The sequence below is a fragment of the Ischnura elegans genome, chromosome 8, assembly GCF_921293095.1.
Source record: "Ischnura elegans chromosome 8, ioIscEleg1.1, whole genome shotgun sequence".
In the NCBI taxonomy this organism is placed as follows: Eukaryota; Metazoa; Arthropoda; class Insecta; order Odonata; family Coenagrionidae; genus Ischnura; species Ischnura elegans.
The window spans coordinates 49,168,191-49,193,496 of NC_060253.1; the positions used below are offsets into that span (position 1 = coordinate 49,168,191).

At 39.1% G+C, this 25,306-nt stretch overlaps 1 protein-coding gene across 2 annotated transcripts; it reads left to right on the top strand.

Moving 5' to 3' along the window:
- The first annotated feature begins 16 nt into the window (after positions 1-16).
- Positions 17-24,983, top strand: LOC124163827 (60S ribosomal export protein NMD3). Of its 2 annotated transcripts, XM_046540928.1 has the most exons (12): positions 17-206; positions 285-419; positions 494-644; positions 969-1,103; positions 1,184-1,292; positions 1,371-1,521; positions 3,304-3,446; positions 4,016-4,167; positions 6,024-6,142; positions 8,404-8,586; positions 24,406-24,620; positions 24,701-24,983. In XM_046540928.1, exons 1-11 carry the CDS (start codon positions 163-165, stop codon positions 24,611-24,613), a joined length of 1,530 nt encoding a protein of 509 aa, XP_046396884.1. In that variant the 5' UTR covers positions 17-162; the 3' UTR covers positions 24,614-24,620; positions 24,701-24,983. The 2 variants fall into 2 exon arrangements, with proteins under 2 accessions (XP_046396884.1, XP_046396883.1); XM_046540927.1 differs by having other exon boundaries at positions 24,406-24,983.
- Positions 24,984-25,306: the final 323 nt, after the last annotated feature.

Genomic DNA, 25,306 nt, shown 5'->3' on the forward strand with positions numbered 1-25,306 from the left:
GATGTTGAAACAGTTGAGCGTAGCTGCGTGGGCCATCAGCTGTTTTAACTACATGCTCAACTCTCAATTTGAGTTCATGAACGAAACACGTGTGATCATATCTTTTCTGTTTCGTGTTTTTCAGTTTTGGGTATAATAGTTGAAATTCTAAACAGAGTGAAAATGGAGTACGTGAATGTCAATAACGAAGGGAATCAAAGCAGAATGTAAGTGTGGATTTCTCATCAACGTAATCCGTTAGTGACAAGCATCTCACCAGCTTTTATTTTGTGTCATAATTTCAGCTTATGCTGCCAGTGTGGGACCGTAATAGAGCCCAATCCTGCCAACATGTGTGTAGCCTGTCTAAGAACTGAGGTTGACATTACTGCTGGCATTCCAAAACAGGGAACTTTGTATTTCTGCAGAGGCTGTGAGAGGTCAGTTCAGTATCATTTCGATGAAGACTACTCGAGTTATGAATGAGATTTCTAAGTTAGTTATTTTTCCCCAGATATCTTCAGCCACCATCGGAATGGGTGTCATGTTCGTTAGAATCCAGGGAACTGCTTTCTCTGTGCCTCAAGAAGCTTAAAGGATTAAACAGAGTGAAGCTGGTAGACGCAGGATTCGTGTGGACAGAACCTCACTCGAAGAGGATTAAGGTTGGTCTATAATTTTGCCAATTTCTGATCAACTTATAGTGCGTGAGAATTTGAGTTCCAACTGTCATTAATATAAGCTGTGCTTGGAAAACTTTTTGTTCTCAGTGTCCCTAGTGAAGTACGAGCGTTATTTCCTGGCTAATTCTAATATTTGTATCATTAACATAATATAATTACCTAATTAATCCATATTTTACTGGTTACCTTTTCTGATGAGTTTGTGAATATTAATTTAATTTTTAATTCTTGAATATCTATTGTTTAAATGGGCTTTCAATAACTTAGGACTAAGGGATTTATTAATATGCCTGAGTCTCACTATAGGTACGGTTGACAGTGCATGGAGAAGTCCTTGGTGGTGCCATTCTGCAGCAGGTGTTTATCGTAGAGTTCACCGTCAACCATCAAATGTGCGATGACTGCCATCGCACTGAGGCGAAGGACTTCTGGAAAGCACTGGTATGTTGTCGAAATTTTTCTCATTGAGATGTGTTGAAATGTGAGGGTAGGTGATGACTCTCTTAAAATTGATTTTTCAGGTCCAAGTGAGACAAAAATCGGACAACAAGAAGACTTTCTTTTATCTTGAGCAACTCATTCTCAAGCACAGAGCTCATGAACATACCCTTGGCATAAAACCAATCCATGGTAATCATTTTTCCTTCTTGTCATTGATTAATTTGCTCAATTTATTGGTTACTTTTCTGATGCCCTTTTTAATTTCAGAGGGGCTGGATTTTTTCTATGCTACTGAGAGTACTGCGAGAAAAATGGTTGATTTTCTAACAGCTGTCCTTCCATGTCGCTACCAGCATTCAAAAAAGCTCATATCCCATGACATTCATAGCAATATTTATAACTATAAATTCACCTACAGGCAAGTAACTATTTCTTTATTTTTGCTATTCTTAACCCACATGTCTTGTATCTTACCTTCTTTGAAAAGGAAGTAATGTTTTAATTATCTTGGAAATGGAGAGATAAATCATCGGATTTTCTCTTGATAACATTTTTGTTTGCATCGTAACTGTGGTAATGAGCAGGTTGTGGTTTTTATTGCAAAATTTAATGCTCCCTAATGATATAATCAATTTCCAATTACCTGTGGTTTTGAAGATGTATACAGTTAGGAGGCGTATATATTAGCCTTGCCAATTGCACTTGAGGGGACCAATGGGGTAGTTTCCTTCATCAAAGAAAACGAAAAGCATTGATTGTGATTCGTTACTCAACACTAGTGTATTCATAATATACAAATTATTTGGTTTTAGAAATCCCAGTTGACAATCCCAATCCCCAATGACAATAGTCAATTTTAACCGCACTTGAAAAAGGCCAGATTGGCACCCAGCGATGCCACTCCACGTGATGTCACAGGGACCTAGTTTCTATACGAGTAGATAGGAGTTTTACATCGTCTTAGACTACCAATGCATGCATGAGGAACAGAGTTCAGGGAAACATTTCTTAATGGTCACCTATTAAAACTGCCTATAGTCAGAAAGTTTCCTCCATTTGATAAGGTAGTAATACAAAATCCTTATTTAAGCCAAGTGCTACCTGCTAGCAGCCTGCATCGCAGCAGCGCACATATCCTCACCCTAAGGTCACCTTACAAGGCAGCAGTTGGAACCTGAATGATGTCACACGGGGTTTTCCCAGCATTTATACTTAGCCGTCGCATTTTCGCGTGCTTGAAAATTTTCACTTTTCGTTTAATCGTGAAAAATAGATACCGTCATTTAAAATCTAGAATCGTGAAATACGTACTCAGGAGTAATAATCTTTCGATTTAGGCAATAAAAAAATAATAGGAAACCACCCTATTGCTTTGCAGATTGAATTGCTTCTCTTATGTGTTCTGCCCAACTCTGGCTCCTGTCATCTGGCTCTCTCCTCTTTCCTAGGCTATTATCTGATTATATGCTATTATTGCCTACTGTTGGTGAGTAGCCTCACCTAGTGAAATCTGTTCCTTGTTGCATTCTGTGTGGCCTTCCAGTTGGGGCATGGATTGCCTTTGTAGCCCACTGGTTTTGAAATTTTTGCTGCTCTTTACTGCATTACAAGTTAGGTTTAATGTTATTTAAATACTTGATTGCACGTAAGCAAGTCCAAAAAAATTACTTTAAGGTATTATCCAGTGTAGTACATAACTGTTTTGAGATTTTCCATTCTCCAGCTGTGTGCATTGGCATATGGGGAAATTGTTTTAGAAGCAATCCTTATGTTGTCAGGTTATAGCAAATAATTGAAAGAGAAATTCAAAACTAATAACATCTTGTTATTAACTCAAATCAGTTGCGCACAACCCTGGGGAAACCAATGGAGGACTGAAATTATTTTCTCAAGGATTTACTTAGGGGTACTGGATGTTGCAACTAAGTGATGCATTACATGCCTTGCTAGTGTTCATCCCAATCATACTTTGCCCATTCTACATTATTACCCTTCTACGCTATAGTATCTGAGGAGGATGGATGGATGTAATCTCAGTCAACAAGTTAATAGAAAGTTGTATCATTTTAATTGTATGCATTCTTGATGCCATTTTTAAGTTTCTTGGTTGATGATGATTAGTTGAATGTATCACAGAAATACATCTTTCTTTCTGGATTTTATCTTGTTGAGTGATCTCATTTGCATAATGTTTTGGCAGTGTGGAGATTGTGCCAGTTTCCAAGGACAGCCTTGTGTGTCTGGAGAAATCTACTCGGCAGCATCTGGCAGGAATAGGGCCTTTGTGCCTCGTTTATCGAGTGACTAATACATTGCATCTAATTGATCCGTCAACTGGACAAAGTAAGTCTATTCAGTTACTCATGTAAAGCTTTGCATAACTTTCTTACGGTAGAGTATCAGTAATATGGACGTCAAATATGTAGACCATGCTCTTTCTTATCCTGTAAAAAATGAGCTTTTGCAAGTACTTGTGTGGCAATATTTCATAAATGTATTATGTAATAATTACATGGTAATCAAACGTTTTACTGACAAGCTCTAATTATGTAACAATTGTACTAGTAACACCAAAGGTGTTATTTTCCATGAAAAATCACTTGGCCTAGGCAGATTTCAAACCTGGATCGTGTAGGGACAGATCCTTCAAAATCTCTTAGAAATAACCCTCAATTATAGTATGGTAAGGTTATTTCTAGAAGGTTGTATACAATAATTTGACCATCACTTTTGGTTGAAAAAATTAGTTTTTCGCATTCAATGCCATTAAATGACTGTGACTGTAACCTTTTTGTAATTCTGAATGAGTAGAGTTGAGGCAGCTTATCGTCCTGGCCAATACATGTCTATTTTACATTTTAATCATATTTAAGGTGTATAGTGCTTCTCTTTAATTTTTTAATTCATTGTAGTTGCTGAAGTCAATGGTCAGACTTTCTGGAGGCAACCTTTTCGCAGCATATGTGACCCTAAGCAGCTTTGCCAGTATATTGTGATGGATATCGACCCAATAAGGGATGCAGACCGTAAGCAGTTCCCAGGGCAGGGTGCTATTTCCCTGAAGGTAGGTACCATTCATTGCTTTCTCTTTGTTTTGTATTTTAAGTATGTTCTATTCTTCTCCAACACAGGATTGTGGGTTGTTTGTGATGTCACATCTGAAAAATATTCATTGATATCATTCACTATATCAGAGCTGAGGGTGGTGTCGTGAGGTAAATAAAAGTTTTTTTCTGATAACTATTATTTTTATTGAGCTGAAAATAATGAGGGAGTTGTTTTGTGAAATAATGTACAAAGTTTAGAAATTTTTAATTGATTCCTTTAAGTTGAAGCATACTCTTCATCATTTAAAAATCCTTAAGCAAATATGTATGTTCATGGTATACCTTTTGCCCTGTCATATGTTTAGTACATTCAAGTAAATAAATGTGTTATTCATTGTTGAATTAAGAAGCAGTTGGTTATAATTCCACACTTTCATTAGAAGTGAGTTGACCCTGATTTCATCACCTTACGCCATCTGGTTATCATGCTATCACCCTATGATAGGTTTAGGCACTGACACACAGGTCATTAGGGTGGTCATTATTTTAAAAATTTTCGAATTTCTTTTGTAACGCCCCCTAGTTTTGTTCCATTTGGTGAGGCAATAAATATTGAAAATTGTTTTTGCTGTCGGATACCGGGAGAACGTGCGGCATTGCACTTAAAGTTTTGAAATGTTGGTATTTTTGGGTGTTATCTTGACATAACTGAAGATGATTTCACTCTAGGATAATTCTATCACTTTTTTGTTTTCTACAATGTCTTGATAGATATTTGCAGTGTATCACCTCAAATATCTTTCATTTCCGCCCTTTGGTTCCGGGGATATCACACAGAGAGTGAGCGCGTGCCACCGAAGTAAGACAATTTGGGTGGAATGCGGGTTGCATAATCTCTATATTCATTGATCAATGTCACTCATTGTAAAACTTAAAATAAGGACCAACCTAATAGGTCATGTTACTTTGAACTAAAGTATAGAATCACTATTAACACATTCAATGCGGGCCCGATTTTCGTGAAAGTCGTCAGAATCGGCCGATAAAATAACACATGGTTCGAAAGAGGGAAACTTGCTGAAGGCCATACACACAAATGGAAGACTCGGAAGTGGATATTAGTCATTTGCGGAGGTGGAGAAAGGGCTCCCGGCCCGTCCATTGACATGCTCCATATTTCAGCTTGGACGGGACCACGCCAATTAACGTGCTCCGTGCTGAATGTGTTAAGTCATTTGCTATGATGTAGTTCAACTGAAAAAATTGTCTTAACTCAATTGTTGTTCACTATTCTCTTCATTTCATTGAGAAGTACGTATAGTAAAGCCTTTACTTGCAAACATCCAACTTATGAACTTCCAGAGATATGAACATCCAATAAAATCAAGCATCCTCAAAATTTCAAATTTGGCACCTATGTTGGCCAGTGAGGTGTAGCATAAAGGAACTCCCACTTTAGGCTGAATTCTTTGCTACAACAAATGTAATACATCTTATCATATTCTGTGTATACTATCCTACAGGGACACGTGTTCTGAAATGTTGCTTGATAGCCAGTATAATAACTAAGCATGGCTGATGGAGCATTGGGAGTCTAATGCCCGACAGAAATTCGCGTATTTCTTTTGATTACTGTGATAAATATTAGAATGCTACTTGTTAAAGCAAATAATTTCTGCAGGTGTATTTTGTTACAAGTTAACATGCTCAGTTAGTTAGTTGGAAAGATTATAACAGAGAGAATAAAAATTCTTTCCCCACTACACCCATATGAATTTTTCCCCCATGTTATTGTCTCATATGTATATGTATGTATGCATGGATGGTAATGTAAAAAAAGTTTTTTTTAATTTCCATTTTTGCCTATTGGCAGCACATGCTGGCAGATGCTTGGGTGATAAAAGCAAGTGAGCTTGGGGCCACTGACAGCAGCACTATCCACACTCGAACTCATCTCGGGCACATCTTGAGGCCAGGGGATACGGTTCTGGGGTAAGCATGAGCAAATTCTCCTCCATCTGTTGTTTTTCTGAGACATTTTTGATGAGTGAAGACTGCTTTTGATGTATTTCAAAAACCATCATAGTATATGATGATTTTTGATTTATGATGATTATGTCCATGTAAGTTTGTACTTTTTATTAAGATTCTGGGTTATTTTTTGGACTGGAAATTTCGATTGGGTTTTAAACTATGATTAATTTCAAACACTTCAATTAACATCCAGCTGGTTTCTATGCACACTGGTCATCATTGACATTATGCCCTGGTAATGATATGAAAGTGTCAAAACTTGTTGAATTTGTACTGTATTGTATGAAATACTGGATATTTTATGCTACAGAAGATTTTCCTTGAACAAGTTCCTGCAGGTATCTTAATGTCAACTTTCTCCAGGAGATCAAGGCAGTCTATAATGCCATTTGCTGTTTTAAATATGCACATCAGGTCGGAGATATCACGCCTGATCTTCAGTGGTTGCACTGAACCTCTAGCATTGCCACAGCAGATCTAAAGCAGTCAAAACCCAGTTTATATCCTATTAGTCTTAAGAGCCTAATCTGTACAGCACTTGGCCTATCTGATAGGGTGACCAAATAATGAATCCATATTCCAAAATGGGCCTTAAAAGAGACTTATTTAAAACGATAAGTACATGAGGGGATGGGAAATCCGTGGTTGATCTTTGAATAAAGCCCAAGATACCTCTGGCTTTAGCAACACAGTAAGAAATATGATCTTGGGAACCAAACGTGGTCAACAATATCACTCCAAGGTCCTTAAGACATGAAATTCTTTTCAGGTTGATTCCATCCAAGTAGTAATTATAATGGTAGTCACAAGGGTGACGAAAGAATGTAATAACTTGGCATCTGGTCCATCCCATGATTCGCACACCAACCTAGAAAACTGTTGAGAGACTGCTTGAGAGAGTAGAAATCCTGAGGAGGTGACACATCACAGAACACCCTTATCAGCAGACATAAAGTACTTGAATGACAGATTTTTGCCTATGTTATTGATAAATAGGAAGAACAGGAGATGACCTAGGTGAAGACTTTCTAGTTGTAAGTCCTGGTGTAGCATTTGCAGAAGAATGTCGATGAAGAAGCACTACTCGGTAGATTCAACCGACTCTTGTTCAAATTTCATGGGAAAATTCTTGTTTATTAGCAGAAATGCAAAGATTTAGATAACTGTTTGCATGAGCTTATCCCCTTTTAAAAAAAATCCGGGCTCTGCGATGATGGGAAAGTAAAATATGACCTAAAGCGATGAAAGCTTGTGTGGACTTCCACTGCTAGCATTGTTACCAACTTCTATCACAAATCATGTCACTGATAAAGAAAGCTAAAATTCATGTATATTCTTCATTACAGTGCAACCTCGATAAAACGACACCCCACGGTGCACCAATAAACACTCGCTATAGCGAATTGTCGCTTTACCGGAGGTGGTGCAAATAATAGGCAATATACCTCATATTACTCCTTTATTTCTATTTTCTCGCTTAGACGTGTTTGGTGTCTTTTTGGCCATGGTGTGTTCCATCAAATGCTTTCTATTCATGCAACTCATGGACGTGCGGGTATGCTGACAACTGCTTTCTGCCGCCCGAGGATCAAAACAAGATCAAGCATTCGCGAATGCTAATGCCACAATATTTTCACCAAAATTAACTACTTATTTATCGAACGATAGTTTACCACATAAATTTGAGACTAAGCACTCCATTTACTTCATTTCTAACAGATCGCTAGCAATTACAGAGATTAAGGAGTCTTGGTGTAAGTTTTTCTGGCGGTGAAACCCTCGCTACGGCGAGAGCCAACACCAAAAGGACCTCGTAAAAACGAATTTTTTAACATGCTTATTATAGGATCAATTGACAGTGCATCGGCTATCTCTCGTAATAGCGGGGGTCTCGCTATAGCCCGTACTCGCTTTAACGAGGTTCCACTGTATTTCCTTTTGAAGTGGTGAAAAATCGAGCAGGGAGTAAAAAATTCATTTGTTCAACAGAATTAAGGATGAGGTTAAGATGTTCGTTCAAGGGAGGATGAAAATGCATTATTCTTATGAAAGGAAAATAGGAACATAATTCTTTTTTTGTTGTAGGTGGGATATTTGTTGTACTTAGGCTCATACTAAAGTTAATTGACTGTAATTAGTCAGTTGACTTTGACTGTATATGGCGTTGGTCTTCTTCTTCCAAATGCTGTGCAGTAATGGTTCTATTCCACTCTCCTCAGGTATGCCCTTGCTGAGAGCAATGTGAACAATGACCAATTTGAGAAACTGCAATCGCAAGGAGCCCTCCCCGATGTGGTCCTCGTGAAGAAACTGTATGGGGACGATGGGCGAAGGAGGAGGAATCGTGCCTGGAAGCTTAAGCACTTGGCTGAGGACGATATGCAGCTGGACACGGAACAGAGGTACATAATATATCCCCTTCTCATTTCTTGGGATCGACCTATTACCTTGCCTCCAGCATGTTGCCGGGAATTGACTTTGGGGGAGCTCTTAAAGTATATGGGTTGTCCATACTGGTGTGGAGAATTGGTTCAAGCTTAATTTGGTGGAAGTATAACATTCGTAAATTAAAAGTTTTGAAATTATAATATATTATTGTAAATTAGAAGTTACTTGTAATTCCCCACAAATATTTAAATTTTAATTCATGTTGATTTCAATGCATTTTGTTTAGAAACCGGTTGTTGGTGTAGTGGATAGTTTTGGCATCCCATACTTTGATTACGAGCACTGTTGAAAGTAACTGAAGACATTCAAGATGCAATTTACAAACGTCAAGTAACCATCCTAGTACTATTCAAAGGCTTTTGACTCCGTTTGCCTTGAATTGCTCCTCTGCAAGCCGGGGAAGAGCAGAAATACAAGCTCACGCGCCCGGTACGTGTCAATGCCGAGCAGTAATTCTGGTGACTCACCGCGATGCATTAGACAGCGTTATTGGATAACCTGTCGCAGGAAAACCTTGAGTATGGGTCTAATGTAACAATTTCGTTAACTTAAACACGGCCGCTGGCTGGGATTGGGCCACCGTTCACGGAACGGCCCACAGCGTGGCAGAGAGTCGTCTCGTCTGAAAGTGGCCTGAATTTCGGCCGTCGTGACGTGAACGGCGGCCGGCATAATGTCGTTTCGTCAAAAAGCGGCCTCAATGTAGCATTGCCTGTATTTCACGCCGTAGACAGCGCACCGCCAGGCCGGATTGATTGGTGACCACGGCGGTCGTCAACTGCGTGATTCAATTCGTTTAAAGACATCCATAGACACATATGGTTATTTGAAAGCACAAAGTGCTAGCAGTTGAGAGAAGGGAAGGAAGGAACAGAAAGAATAGGAGGAGAGGGGGTTTTCCTTATTAGCGGATGGATCGTCGGATATTCGGCTCTCCACTGAGCACCAATACGAAAAAAATCATTTCGATATTGGCCAAATTTAATATCTAATTCTTCAGGTGAGAAAGCGTCTCATTCTAGATTTTTCAGGATCGATAAATGGGAAATAATTTTTCAAGTTTCTTTGAATCCGATTATGTTTTGTTAAGTGTGCTTCTTTCACTGCCTTTCCTGACCAATTGGCAACAGCTGTAATCAAAACTAAGCAATTTTGTTGGATCTGGCTGCCATCCTACCTTCCCTCAACACCTGGCTGAGGGTTATCGAAAGGGAACCCGCGACATAAAACATTTTGGTCAATTTGTATGTTATACAGTACTATGGTTATACCGTAGCTACCCAGCACTCAGTTTGAAAACACCATCGTGATAGGTTATGTTTTGTGGTTGGACTGTTTTTTTATCGTAGTTCCAGCTTTAAATATCGAACAAAGGATAGGAGGGAATTTGCTGTTTGGCGATCGTATTCACTAAGACTACATATTTGAACCATTCATATACCTTGAACCAATATAAGTTAAACCATTTCTTTCATTTAGTTTTATCAGAAAGTTTGTACGATTCAAATTATGTTAAATGTTATGTAATATGCGTAATAAAATTATAAGTATTCATGAAACGCGTGCCATAAAATAATAAAACGTCTAAAAACGTGGGAAAATTGTAGCATTATAACATCACCGCCAAGATTTTCTATAACACTGAAATCGCACAGTTTTAAAACGAATTTTAGCAAAAAATAAAACCACTTTCATGGACCTCTAGCTAATGCTGAAGGTTATATATAGGTTTTAAAAACAGTTCAATTGGTGGATTTCTTTGCAACCTCCCATAGTCAATCCAAGTCTTGGCCCCCACCCCTGTTGTTAACCCTTCTTTCCCCTATTATGAAGGTACAGTAAAACTTCTGTGTAGTGAATCTCTTTACATCGTAAACCTCCATACTTCGTACCATCCCTACGGTCCCGTCAGATTTAGATGTAAATTTATAGGCAAGCCTCGCATGGTTCGTACCTCTTTATCTTGTAAAATCTCCACTTACCATAGCTAGGAGACACTGCCAAGACAGCCTAACTACCTCCGCAAATCATACTGAGAGAACTAGAGACCATTGATGCGGCAGCAATCACGTACATGGAATAACATTTTCAGCAATAACTATTTCACGTTTATTTCTTTTCGTATACACCTTTAATATGCTTTAATTTTCTCATTAACCATTAGCTATGGCCATTTAACTCTAAAATGAGAGCATACCAATCAGTTAGCAAGAAAAAAGTATCCAACTACAGCAGACTCCCGATAATCCGGCGGTGGTTTATCCGGGTTGCAGATTATCCGTGCGTGATTTTCACTCTCGCTCGATTTTTTCCACAATCTTTATTTTAAAAATAAAATCGGCCGCAATTACAGGCGGTCCCCGACTTTCGTACACAATGTGTTCCCGAAAACTTGTACGAAAGTCGAACCATTGACTTCCAAACTAATTAGGGGTTACGTTCCAAAAGAGTGGAATATAAGTACTAAAACCTTTTTTTTCATGGAATTCATTTCAATTGACTTAATTTTAATAATATGTTAATAAAACTCCTCAAATCATCTAATTTCTTTCGAAAATACGCAGAAAATGCAAATAAAAGTTTAAAAAACAAGAACTACGTTGGCTATCGAGTGAAACTTCCTCTTGGCGTTTAAGTTGACATTCCACTTATTACGTCCACTATAAATAAAAAGACATATCAAGAAGCATAACACAATGTAGTTGTTGAACCCGCACTCTGGATACCTTTTAATTTCTACACCAAAATTCGACATTTGGCAGGTGACATTCGTGATTGCGTATATTTCGCATGTTATTCAAAAAAGACAAAAGACATACGGAATTTGTGTGATATTTCGTGCAATATCGTTGCTGATGGTGTACATGAATTAAACAGCACTCAAACGAAAAAACACAATTAGAAAGAAGATCTTACTAGTTTTATTGAAAGCTATTTGATGATGTCTAGTCAACTTCTTTTGAAAAATATCTTCAATGAAGGCTTTCTTCTTCTCTTGATAAAGGAGCCTATAGCAGGGGCCTAAGTCTGTAACTTCGTTTTCTCCCGAGTTGGGAGAAAAGAGACTCGTGAAGCTCCAGTTTCATCCAACTGAAGTCTGTAACGGTAACGGAGAAAACTTTCTCCCAGTAACGGAGACTCTGACTCTCCTGGAGAGTATCTTTCTCCCGACTGAAGTCCGTAACGCGATTTGGAGACTCTGACGCGCCCTGGACGGGAGCTTGGGAGTCACCCGCCCGGGACCCGGCGATTCATTTTCTCCATAGGAGAAACGAGGAAAATACCAATGGCGGACCGTTGTGGGCGATCGTACTGCAGTTCTAATTGTATTCTAATATGGTTTTTTACGTATTTGTGACAAAATAGAACACGAAAATGCATTCTTCAAGTTAGGCAGGCAACTTATGTAGTGTAATTTGTGACAAGAATAGAAATTTTTGTATGGCTGCATTTGCAAGGAAACTACGTGCAGTGAACTTTCATTGTGCCTCTAGTATAAGTGAACAAAATTTGTGTCCTTAGTGTACCCCTTAGTGAATTGATTGCACATAGACGATGAAGTAAAGAGTGAAGTGTGTTGTGAATGTAACATCTTCGACGAAATTATTTCGCACGTATATAATTTAGGATACGAATCAACTGTATACATTACGATGAAAGGTATCTAACTATGTATTGCGAAGGGGATATGTTTCATATTTGAACTAGTCTTACTTTAGGGATACATTGAACGCCTGTTAATTTTCATTCGTTTGTTCGCTTCTAAGTTCTGTTTGATTTTATTACGTATTGCATCTATTTCCAATTCCCGTTGTGAAATGTGAGGTTTTGGCAATGTTTACATTTCACGCATTTCGTTGTGTTGTTGTTTGTTTTTGTTTTGGTCATGTTACGGTGAGAGTGATAGTGAAATTCGAAGTTTGTTGGTGTTACAATAACTGGTTTAGCAATTTGTTTCAACCTATTCATTTAATTGTCTTCGCAATGTTAATGTGAAATAACGTAATCTGATTCTAAGTCGTTAGTGATGAGTAGGAAGTGAGGTGTAAAGAATCCTTTCGAACTTCAAGGAGTGCAAATTCTTTTAGTGTGTGCAAAGTGATTGGAAAACCGATTATCATGTTTTATTAGTGTTACATAATGGTGTTTTATATTTATTGTGAGCCAAGATATTTATTGAAACAGTTGATTCCGAATATAATGATTATAAGTATTAAAAAGATAGAAATGTGTGCGTTGTAGTGCTATATGTGATATGATGAGCAATAAATATGTACAAGTAAGGGTAATTTTGCTTTGTTTTCTCTATATATACCTACCTCTAGTAAACCATTTTCCCCATGTTTTCGCTATTCTACGCTGTCAGTCTTTGAAATTGTTAAAAGTAGTGAGGCAGGTTGTTGTGTTTCCTAAACTATAACATTTTGGGAGATTGTAACATATGTTACTAATTGCTGGCACGTAGGTATTTGCAAGAATAAATATGTACCATTCACACATTTATCTTAACGTTATTTTCTTTACGATTCTTTTCTGCATAGTAAAGTTTTTCAATTTTCTTTTTCCACTCCCACATTGCGTATTTCAGCTTTTCGAGGATAAATGCATGTAATACTGACGTTGATAGTTATGTTTTTCCATACTCATCATGCATTCACCAATGAAAGTAAGCATCCGAAGTGCAAAAAAATATGCCATATATATCATCAATGAATACAGCGGCCGTTTGTATACAAGATTACCTACATCTAAAACATAAAAATGCTTTGGTGTTACGCATTAGTCTCTCCTTTTTCAATGGTATAATATACTCTTTTGTGTGTACTAATGAACAAATATATCTGCGATGGATTTAAATCGATTTATCCACTATCAATTATAATTTCGATGCATCAATTTCTTTTATTTGAAAGTTTAACTTTAATGATGAACGAGTAGCCCTTATTACAGGTGAGAATCGTTTGATTTCCCTCTCGTTTTTTTATTTGAAACAAAGCTTTTCTATTGGTTCTTCACGGTATCGCCGGCTTCGGATTCAATATTTTTCATACCTACCTGCCGTTCCTGTCCGATACCGAGAATTAGAGTTTTCTCCGGTAGCGGCCAGGAACTGATGTTCTCTCCGCCAAGTTACGGACTACAGTCGGGAGAAAACTACGGGAGAGTACAGAGTCTCCGGAGAAAGGAGAATTCAAGTTACGGACTTAGGCCCCAGGCAGTCTCTCTCTCAAATAAATCACCTAGATTAGAGTCAACTACCAACAATTCCCTTCATTATATACGGTCGTATTGTTCGCATATACTGCCATTTGAAACAATTGAATGTTGGGATGCGCAATAAACATCGCTGGAATTTTAGAAAAATTACAGACCAAGGTCCGAAAGTCCGAATTTAGCGTACGAAAGTCAAGTAAAAGGTGTCAATTTTGAACGTACGAAAGTGCGAATTGTACGAAAGTCGAGTGTACGAAAGTCGAGGACCGCCTGTACATCGGATTTACTGCATTAATGCTAGGATACACCGGGCTTATCATTTCCGTTAGAATCCTCTTCGTAATACGGAAGCGATCGCATGCTAGCTGCATTCACGGGAGCACTGTATTCCAGTTTACCAAGCCTTGCAGTGCGCGACTGCTCTCCATGATCACGGATACACATCCCGCAGCAGTTGCAACCCGGGCAACTTGTGCGAGACGCAACTACGTGGCGTGGTGCGTGACAGTGTAGTTTCTGACGTCGAGCAGTGGTTTTGAAGCATTCGAGGAAACCACTTTTCTGTATCCGTGATCACACAGCCACTGATGTGCGGTTTTCGAAACCAGGCATTACATGGAGCATTAATATAATACGAGTACAACCATGTTATCGCTGCTAAAAGGATAACGAACTGATGAAGGAAGCTCTCAATGTGTCCGGGAAGCACTCTAAAATAACATTATAACTGCATAAATAATAATGTATTGCGATGTGATGGTGGTTGGCGTAACATGGTGAAACTCCTTCATGATGCACAAAGGTTAAGAAAAGACTTTGCTGTCTCACAAAATAAGATATGTTTGCGACCGGTTTCGATACAGCGTATCATCATCTGGCAATTACAAGTATCAGTACATAGAATTTATACCCTTGAAGGCGTTAGAGGGGCGGTAGAATGGAGGTGGAGAAAGGGGGAACTTCTGAATAATGTATTGTTATTTTTAGGTAAATTATGAACATTGCAAGATGTTTGAGTTAAAGTTTGGATTAACCGTGTTTTCTAATTATTCGTGCCATCCCTCCCCATCATAAGCCCGGCTAATCGGGTGTGGACTGTATCCCAATCATTTTAGGTGACTGTAGAATTAAGAGGGAACACATTGTTTTCCCGCGAATCACTGTATAAATCACGCGATAGTGCTCACTTTGTTATTTTTGGCTCTTATTTTCCTTCAAGTGTGCACATACTATGTTCAATAAATAAAAGAGGCATCTAGCGCAGCCTATAATCCCTTGCCGGCAGAAATATTTCAACTTTCTTCGCTACCATCCATCGAGACAGATATACTCGGCTGCAATGCTACTTCCGCTTCTAAAATGAAATATATTCCATGAATTTACCACGACTCAAAATAAAACACAATCCAGTTATGCTATTATTTTATTTCTACAGTGGAACCCCGATTTATCATTCCCGCATTAATCGTTTTCCCACATTCATCGTTCGCCGCTCCTGGTCCCAAATTAAGTTCCATAAAGACAATGTAATTTTTTCCCGCATCTATCGTTCCCCGAAGTACCGTTTTCCCGCATTGATCGTTTGAAGATCGCGGTCCCGTCGTATAATTTTCCCGCATTCATCGTTTGACAAAAATAAGACGAAGTGTTTACAACGTGTTGTTTATGGCTAATAACGAGAGACACAAAGTTTGAATCTTCCCCAGGAGATTGAAATACGATAGGGAGAAGCTGTGTGCTGTGGGATAGTCACATTATCGCATTTCCCAAGATCCGGTATCCCCCTCCATTCAGCACTCGCCTCTCCCCGTCTGAAGTGTACCTCTTCTCCGAAATAAAAAAAAGGTTCCAGCTCGAGCAGGGATCGTATTACGACGACCTTAGCTTCGAAAGAAAATATCAAGTTACTTGAGAACAAAAGAAACCTTTTTCACGCTTCCCCCTTTCTCGACCGCTGACTTTTTTTTTAGCTGACTCGCTTCAAAGATCCCCACCTCTGGAGGTCAACTTCTGCATGAATCACCGATTAGCCCAAAAGGTGTGAAAAAATGGATTTCGGCAATTGGTATTATACTTTTATTAGATTGAGTTATTAGTGATGTGCACGTAATTCAATAAAGGATGATACCAAACACGACGTATTTCTAACGTTATTTAACCATTTTAAGCAAGGAAATAGTTGGAAAAATAAGATGATGATTTCTGGCGAATATCGATATCCTTGCAGCTGATAGTGAGCTTCACGGCAGTTGATGCGGATTTTTTTTAGAAAACAGGGCGTCTGGCTACAATTTACGAGTTATGCTACAATTCTCACCTGTCTGAGGTGCTAACGAAGCGATGTCTTCTCAGGATATTTTGTTTCTCCCTACTAGCAATCTGAATTCATCTGCTCATCTAGAGCTACGCTACTTATTGTTACAAATGAGTGGATAAGCTGCCTTCTCCATAGAATAAAAAAATTTGTGCAGTCTTATGGTCATGCTTCACCCTCTGCAGTAAGCTCTGCTTACGCCGTTAGCGATAGCATTAGTGCCGAACTTCACCTCGTACGAGTGGGCCGTACTTTCCAGGGTGGGTTGACTAAAAGCCGGCGAGTGTTTTCCGTGTGGGTTCAATAGAGTCCGGTTTCATTTTTATTAGTTTTATTCTTATTCGTCTTCGGACCATAGCCCTTCCGAAGACACAAGTGAGAACTTTAAAAGATGGACTGAAAATAATTGATGATGAAGAAAAGAATCCGGGCTAGAAATACGTGAATATTATAGCACGCCTCGGTATGTCCGCTAGTACATGACGGCAGGGGTCGGGGCAGAGCGAGATCCCTGGTGGAAAGCAAGAAGTGGGATGAAGCCGAGGATTAGGTGGGCGTGCCGCTGACGATTAACGCCACATTGCCTCAATCATATTAAAAATTTAATTGCAAGAAAGGAACATTTCAAATAATAAACTATTTTTGGCCTTCTTGATACATCCTATAACCAATCACTGCGACGGCGAAATGAGTTGTTTGATGCATAACACGCACATTTCTCTCGTAAATACGTGTACTTGAAATGGCATTTGATGGATAAGAATTTTTACATCGGACAGAAATTCATAATAGCAGTGAAAATTCCGAGTGGAGTAAAACATTTTTTTAGCAAGGCCTTGTTCTTGAGATGGCGTGTTCCTTCAGGATATTTGAAAGAGATATAATCCGAATCAACAATATGACCTTAGTGTTTCGATACAGGAATAATATTCCTGTAATTAGCTAATATCTTTTTTGAATCCATTAATGAATGTCATAATTCGCAAAAAATCCAGCGTTTCCTGGGACAAACTTTCCCGCATTTATCGTTTTCCCGCACTCATCGTTTTTTTCATCCATCCCCTTGAAAAACGATAAATCGAGGTTCCACTGTATATATCCCTACTCACTGCGCTCCGCATGCTCGTTAAGGGGCTCCGCCCCTTAAAAACCCTGGTTCCGGCTTCGCCGTCTACATTTGTGGTCGTTCGAAGACTTTTGAAGTTCGAATAATCTCACCTCAGCTATTGGCCGGCTTCGCCAGCCAGAGGATAGGGAGGCGCCCCACTCATTCCTCGGAACGGCTTTGCCGTTCCTCGCTGAAGGGCGGCTTCGCCGCCCAGGGGTTGAGTGTGCCAGGGTTACCCCACTTAATACTCGGAACGGCTTCGCCGTTCCCCGTCTGGGGACGCCATAGCCGCCCAGAGGGCGAGGGCATTTCGGAACTGTTTCACCGCTATTCGTTTAGGGGGCGGCTTCGCCGCCCAGAGATGGGGGGAGTCCACAGCGGCTGTGCCGCTTGAACATCGGGGCGGCTTCGCTGCCCGGGGGTTACTGAAGCTCCCCCTCGCCTACGCAGGTTACTCCTCGGAACGGCTTTGCCATTCCTCGTTGTGGGGCGGCTTCGCCGCCTTGGGGTTGAGGACCCCCCCGCGGCTGCTCCGCTTAGTCCTCATTAATGCTCTTCTCCACCGAGAGGGGTGCCCAGGGAGATTCGGGGGTTTTAATGTGTTATGCATGCGGTCACCAATCGTCCACAGTGATCACGTAGCGATGATTGTAAAGGGTAGTGCAATGCGGAGTAATAGTGGCGACAAGTACCCATAAAAGAAGACTTAATGGCAAGTTTTTCATTTTTTTTTCGGGGGGTTCCTACGGAATACCGGGGTTTTATACTTGTGTTAAACCAGTGGACACAAATTGTTCTCATAAATTCGGTGCCGATAAGTCCTAGGGGACCGGAAGAGTGGTCTGACGATTCTTTTACCTGGAGAGGCTATTTATTAGAAATTTTTTGGGAGGTTTCACGGGGTTATCGGGGGTTTTAATAAGTGGTAGGGGCACCGGTTAAATTGTGTCGAAAACTATTCGGAGAGGCAAGTTTAAATTTGTTTTAATTTTTTTTCGGCGATGTTCCAGGAGGTAATCGGGGGTTTTCTGGTATTTTTTCCCGTATGGTTTACGGTGGCTCGCCCTCACCAAATATTCCGGATCTAGAGCTCAGAGGGGACGGGTAGTGCGGCGTATTGTTTGCGAGAAGTTCCCAAATACGAGACTAAATGACACATTTTACATTTGGGGGGATTTCAGGGAGATACCGGGGGTTTAAATGTGTGTACTCCTGGCGGTCACCATCCATTCACATAAATTCAGTGGGGATGAGTGGTTGGGGGCAATGGAATAGTCACGAAAATACCCAAAAAGTAGACTTATATGCAAAATTTTATTTTTTGGGGGGGTGTATGTGGGTTTACCGGGGGTTTATAGGCTTTTACTGCCAGCGATCATCAATCGTCCACATCAATTCCGTAGCGATGAGTGGTAAGGATTGGAAAAGCGGCGGAATTGTAACGAAAAGTACCTAAAAAGGCTACTTATATGCAAATTTTAATTTTTTAGGGGGTTTCGGGGGGTTTAAAGATGACGATACCATATGGTCACATTCATTTACTGTCATATCTAAAAGAAGTGTGCCCTATGACATCCATATTTCGAGAGTAATACAATAAAAAGCAAACCAGTCCCTGAAAAAATTGAGTAGTGCCCGCCATTTTTATTTTTTCGCGGTTAAATTCATGAAATCATTTATAAAGTGTTTATGTTTTCTGAAAGACAATGCATAGCTGTATGTAACTACAAAGTTTGAAAGAAATTGGTCGGGTTAAAATTGACAAAACCTTGTGTTTATCTTTTGGAAATCGTAATTTTCGGTGATTTTCGGAATATTTCAATTTTTTTCTGAGTAACCAAGCACGATGAAAGAAAATTGTTACCTACATTTCGCAGACGATCTTATGAGCATATATAATAATCATTTTCGTTATCAAACACCTTAAATTAGGTCGAGGGGAGGGGAAGGTATGAAATTTTTTTCGAAAAATCAATGTTTGGACGTCATTTTGGCTGAAATTTTCTCAAATGGAAACTAATAAATTTACTTAATTACGTGCTTACATTTATCAGCTTTCAAAAAATGAATTAACGATCCGTCTGGCACGCACAGTTCGCGCGCAGTAAAATTAAAACCGAAAGAGGGTCCCCGGAAAAAGCGCGATTTCGGCCATTTTGTCGTCCTAGCGACAACACGTGGCGGAAACTTCCGGTTTTCGGATTTTTCCTCCGGATCATTTCGGAATCCCCGCACGCGTGCCAAATTTCAGCACCACAGCACTTCTAGAAGTGGTCGGGAATTTGTATCCATCAGTCAGTCACCACAAGGGCTGTATATAGAAGGGATGTATCTCATGCCTACTACTGCCTTGTTAATTTTTTCAATGCTTGCATGAGCGATCATGGTTCTTAATTCAATGTGCTGAATGACAGTCGTATGTCTGACCTGCGTATTCATGCTGCGAAATCTGACTCTTCAGTCGGGAGCCCGGGAAGTTAATTTGTAGCAATTCTGAACATCACTCCACTCGCGGCAATGTTAGGTGTGGTAGAAAAAGCGGCAATGAAATTTTTTACCATTAAGCAGTTCACCCAGCATTCTCGTCGGTAAATCACGTCGTTTAGCAGACCCAGCATTTCTGTGTGCCCTCAACAGAGTTTTTCTCCGGATCCCTACGTACATCGTAGTTTGGAGAGAGGGAATACGACGAAAGTGTCAAAAGCATGCTCAATTTATCGCCTATTTATTTTTGCAAGAGTCACGTGTTTAATTATTTTTTAAAATCTTTAACATGTCATAGGTTATAAAAATGATAAATCAATTTTCTGAAGGATATTTCAAGTTTTTTCATTTATTTGGCATAAAATCTGAAAACACTAAAATTGCTTTAGTAATTATAGGCCGATGGTAAATTCGACAAATAAAAGAAGGCGGCTGCTTGACACTAACACAAAATTAGCAATCTTCCAAGCCATCGACTAGGGCAGGGCATATTGTGTGTTACCAGAAGAGATGGATGCGGATAAGGAAATTGATAATGAGTAATGAGGAATAAGTTACAGTTTCCACCATAAAAAGAGGTTCAGGAAGCTTTGAACGTCATTGAAAGTTTTTTTTTATAAGCATGGAGAAATGCAAAAATAATAGTATGATCGTATTCAGTAGGATTGAAAATATTATTTCAAAAGAGTTTGAAAAAAAATTAAACAAACCCAAATTACTTAAAAGACCACTTGAGCAAGTCACTTTTTCTCTTGTGTAAACATTAATTAGCAAATAGATGTTCACTAATGCATGCGTGTATGTTTAAATACATGAATATGATGGTTTAAATGACAGTAGTGCCTTTCATTTCTGAATGATATGAAAAAATGGTGCCCATCACTAAAACCTCTTTATAGTGAACCTCCGTACTTCAAATTGCCCAAAGTTTGGTCGCCTCCATTACGATATGAAGAGGTTTTACTGTAATATCTAATTGAGATATCTTGTTCTTTTCCTGTATGGTATTGTAGTTTTTTTTAATACTAGACACTATAATATGGGGAAAATACTATTATAGATTTACTTAATCATTAATTCAACTACACTTTAAGGGAATGTTTTACCTCATATGTATACTATTATTCACTCCTATAACTTCTGTGGAAATAGGCCAATTAATTTTATACTTTGATTTATCTCTGTGCTGATACAATCCTTATCAAGATAAGATTTTTTTTAAATCATCACTTGCACTTTACGAGGCATTGTATAAGAGGACTGGAGATATCATTGCATCATCATCTTGAGGAAGTCTTAAATGTTACGTTCCTTCCTTTTTAGTTTTGGTAGTTATCTGTCTGTTGTAATTAGGTCATCATTTGGATTTATAATTGCAGTAAATCAAAGTGCATCACTTTATGTTGAGAATGCTATCTCTCTCAAAGTGTCACCTGTAGACAAGGCCTCTTCACTGTTGCCTGGGAAACAGCATAAGAATTTTCTCAAATAACTCTGAAAGAAGTACCTTATTTAAATGTGCTTCACGTGTTGTACTTTTTTTCTGCTTAGTATTCTATGCGATACCCAGTAGGGTAGTTTTCTTCATCAAAGAAAACGAAATGCATTGATTGCGATTCGTTACCCACCATTAGTGTATTCATAATACACAAATTATTTGGTTTTTGAAATACCGGTTTAGACGAATGGCAAGGGTCAAATTTTATCCTCATTTGAAAAAGGCCAGATTGGCGCCCATGCGATTCCACTCCGCATGACGTCACAGGGACCTAGTTTCTACACGAGAGGATAGGAGTTATACATCGTCTGAGGTTACCAATGCATGCATGAGGCACAGAGCTCAGGGAAACATGTCTTAATAATCACTTATTAAAACTGGCAAAGGTCGGAAAGTTTTCTTCGTTTGATAAAGTATTAAAAATCCTTATTTAAGCCAAGCGTTACCAGATAGCAGGGTACTCTGCTACCTGCTAGCATCCTGCGTCGTATCAGCGCTTAAAGCCTTGCCCCTAGGTCACCTCACTTGCGGCAGCGGGAACCAGAACGACATCACACGGAGTTTTCCCGGCATTCATACTTAGCCGTCGTGTGTTGGCGCGCTTGAAAATTTTCACTTTTCATTTAATTGCGAAAAATAGATATCGTCATTTAAAAATCTAAAAGCGTGAAATACGTACTCCAGGAGTAGTAATCTTTCGATTTAGGCAATAAAAAAATAATAGGAAACCACCCTATTGATTATATTAGGTTGTCCCTTATTTTTCAGAATTTAGAAAAGTTTTATTGAACTACTGCCTGTAAAAAAAAAAGCAAGATACCTGAGTTTGAGGAGCTTTAGCATCTAAATGAAGCTATCAATTTCAATGCAACAAAAATCATACGAAATAGAATTTATTTCTACGATGTATCATGTACTTTGTCTAGTTGATTGTTCACGTAAGCCCAGACATAGGGAAATACTCCAACCGTCGGTCACAAACTGGATCAGGGAAAGACTCCACAAACAAGAAAATCAGCTCACAAGAAAAAGGTTGCCAAAAAATTTACGAGTTATTATCGTTCGATATCTATTCAATGTAGAGTATTCAAATCAGACGTATTACATAAAACAATGATGATAAGTAAAGATGCCATGGCAAACATTACCAAAAACTAATACCAGCAGTGTAATTTTTCTAAGTTCGGCCAATGTCCCACTAGCCATCCATTCACCACCAGCGCCCAGAGAGAAGAGAGCACGACGAGACAGGATTTGAGGGGAGGGATTTTTCCAGGGAGTGGAGGGGTAAACAGGGCGAAGTCTTGACTGCTGAGTCACTGCCCCTGTTGACCGGCTGCTCCACAAAACATCATCCCCTGGGTTTGAGTCAACAGCATACCACCCAGAATTTTCCCCTCAAACTTCTGGGTTTGAGACATCAGTCGAATCAGAGGGATATTCATTGGAACACATGGAGGGGGAGGACACTAAAAAATGCCACAACTTTAATCTTCGTCTCAATAGTTTTTCCTGTACTTCATTTTTTCTCAAAAAAGTATGTACCCGTTTTTTGCGCATAAAATCAAGTTACCCACCTTTGAGCGCTTGGCATTCCCGTAGTTTTCGTTCCTTTAACTTGAAATTTTGATGTAAAGAAGCCACATCTCTTAATGGCAGTTTGCCGAAAACAAATTGTTTATACCACTAAAATTAACGGAGTTGTTGTAAACAACGCAAACCTCTGCTAACTTCAAAACCAGTGGGTCAATTGAAAATTGATTGGTACTGTTGCCTTCTGTACTTTTTTTTACAGACAGTAGTCTTAAAATGACCTAAATGAAGTTCATATTTATGTAATAAAATTTGGTTACTTTAAAATGACAGGAACCCTAAGGGCCCTAAGTACTCATGACCCATAATTGGATTTTTTGAGGCTGAAAAGACTATCTCAGAGAAAAACTTGAATTGGAATGAGTTCTTTAGGGATGAAATTTTGTTTGCTTATATGAATCTATTAAGTGTTTACGAGTTATGGTCCCCCACAATCCGTTCCCCCCTTATGGCACTACCTTGTACCACAGCACTGTCTAAATACAGCCTGCACCCCTTACTTCCGCTGCTAGGTACTTCCCCGGCAGAGTTAATACCCCTGGTGTAAAGACCTAAGTTTACGTTTTGTAGACTTGTGCTTTTCATCTCTGGTGTCATGAACAATATTATTAAACTCTACTATGTCTCCATTCAAGCAATTTTATGTTTTGATTTCAATGGAGCTCAGGTTTCATTGCTGATGTGCCGTAGCACTATGTCAGGTCAGTGGGGACCAGTGCACAGATTATATAGCTTTGGCAAAAATTAGAGCCACTAATAATTGAATATCTTTGGGGAAAGTGTATTTAAGGCTATTGTACTGCCATAATGTATTTGAAAAAGTGCTTGTATATGTAATTATCGAGAATTATCAATGTGGATGTCCAATTCCATGTGTTCAGTTTACTTCTACGCTCATAGTTCTCCTGGGTCTTTGCCTTGACCAGCAGTGTTTTGCTGAGCTATGTAGCTGAATTTTATGACTTAGAGGTGAGGAAAGGGTATCCAGGTGTAGGAACAGTTTGTCCAAGTTCTTCATGAGAATAATAGTAGCCAAGTGAATCCTTCCATTGCTATATGCATCATCTTAGGACGCTTTCAGACGTGATGACTTTTCCCCGGTCACCTATCATGACACAGCACTGTGCTTTCAAATAACCATAGTTCTCCAGGGATCCCTTCAGACGAGTCGAATGGCACCGTTGACGGCACGGCACCTTGGAAACCGCCGTGGTATCCACGGTACCCAATTCAATGTGGCACGGTGCCGCACTGTCTACAGCATGAAATACTTACAATGCTATCCTGAGGCCCCTTTCCAACGATACGACTTTTCAGTGGCCGCCGCTCACGGCATGGACCGTGAAATTGAGACTTCTTTCAGACGAGATGACTCTCTGCATTTCACGGTGCAGTGCCATGAACAGCGACCGGTGAAAATTCGTATCATCTGAAAGCGGCCTTATGGTCATCATGGATATTTCTCACTGATGGTAGAGCAAAATATTTTTTTTCCTCAAGGTCCTCAAACAATTAAAATTAAAATTATGGACTCTCAAAAATCTTGTTTTATTTCTAAACAGGGATTATCAAGAGTTTCTTGAAGATTTGGAAGAAGATCCTGGCTATCGCCAGAATGTGAACATCTACAAGGCAAGGAAAGCTCCATGTGCCGTGGATGTGAATGACCCTGATGAAGATGAAACAATGCCGAAAATCACCCTAGAAGAGATGTTGGACGATTTAGACATTGGAGATGATATGGATGGGGAAAATGTCCCAATGCAGTGATGTGGAGGTGGGCACTGGAATGAATGCTTTCTCAATTTCCAAAGTGGGATTGATTTATGAACTAAGAATCACTTGGATTCATTTCAGAACCTGGGTTTTCTTTGGGAGGATGCAAGGTAATTTATAAATCATGATTTAGTAATATGTCTTTGAGATTTTCACTCCATTGCCATTTAAATATTATTTTTTTAACATAACCCCTTGTTCTGAAAAACTTGTATAAGTTTGATTAGTTTCGAAGGAGCCTTTTATTTTTATGAGGTTCCAAACTGGTGATTTTCTCCAAAACATCATCCGGTACAATGGAATAATTGTATTATACTGTTGTATTTACTTTGTATGAAACGGATTAAAAATAACTTCTATTCTATTTTTTGTGTAGGTTTTCGAATTCCTCGCTGGTCCACTTGGTTACCCATTCCTTGTATTTTCAAAAGCTAAAGCAAAAACCAAACTACCATAGGTAAAATCTGTAGAAAAATTTCAATGCAAAATAATAGTGGATAAATCATAATAAAATAGCATATGTAGCAATGGATAACTAGGGATGCCTAAATTAAATTGATATTTGCATCAGGGGAGTTCTGGATGATGCAAAATAATAAGCAAGTAACAATAATAATAATAATAATAAATTTATTTCACCATTGGCAAATTATACATCTGCAAGGCTAAAGTCAATATGAGATATCA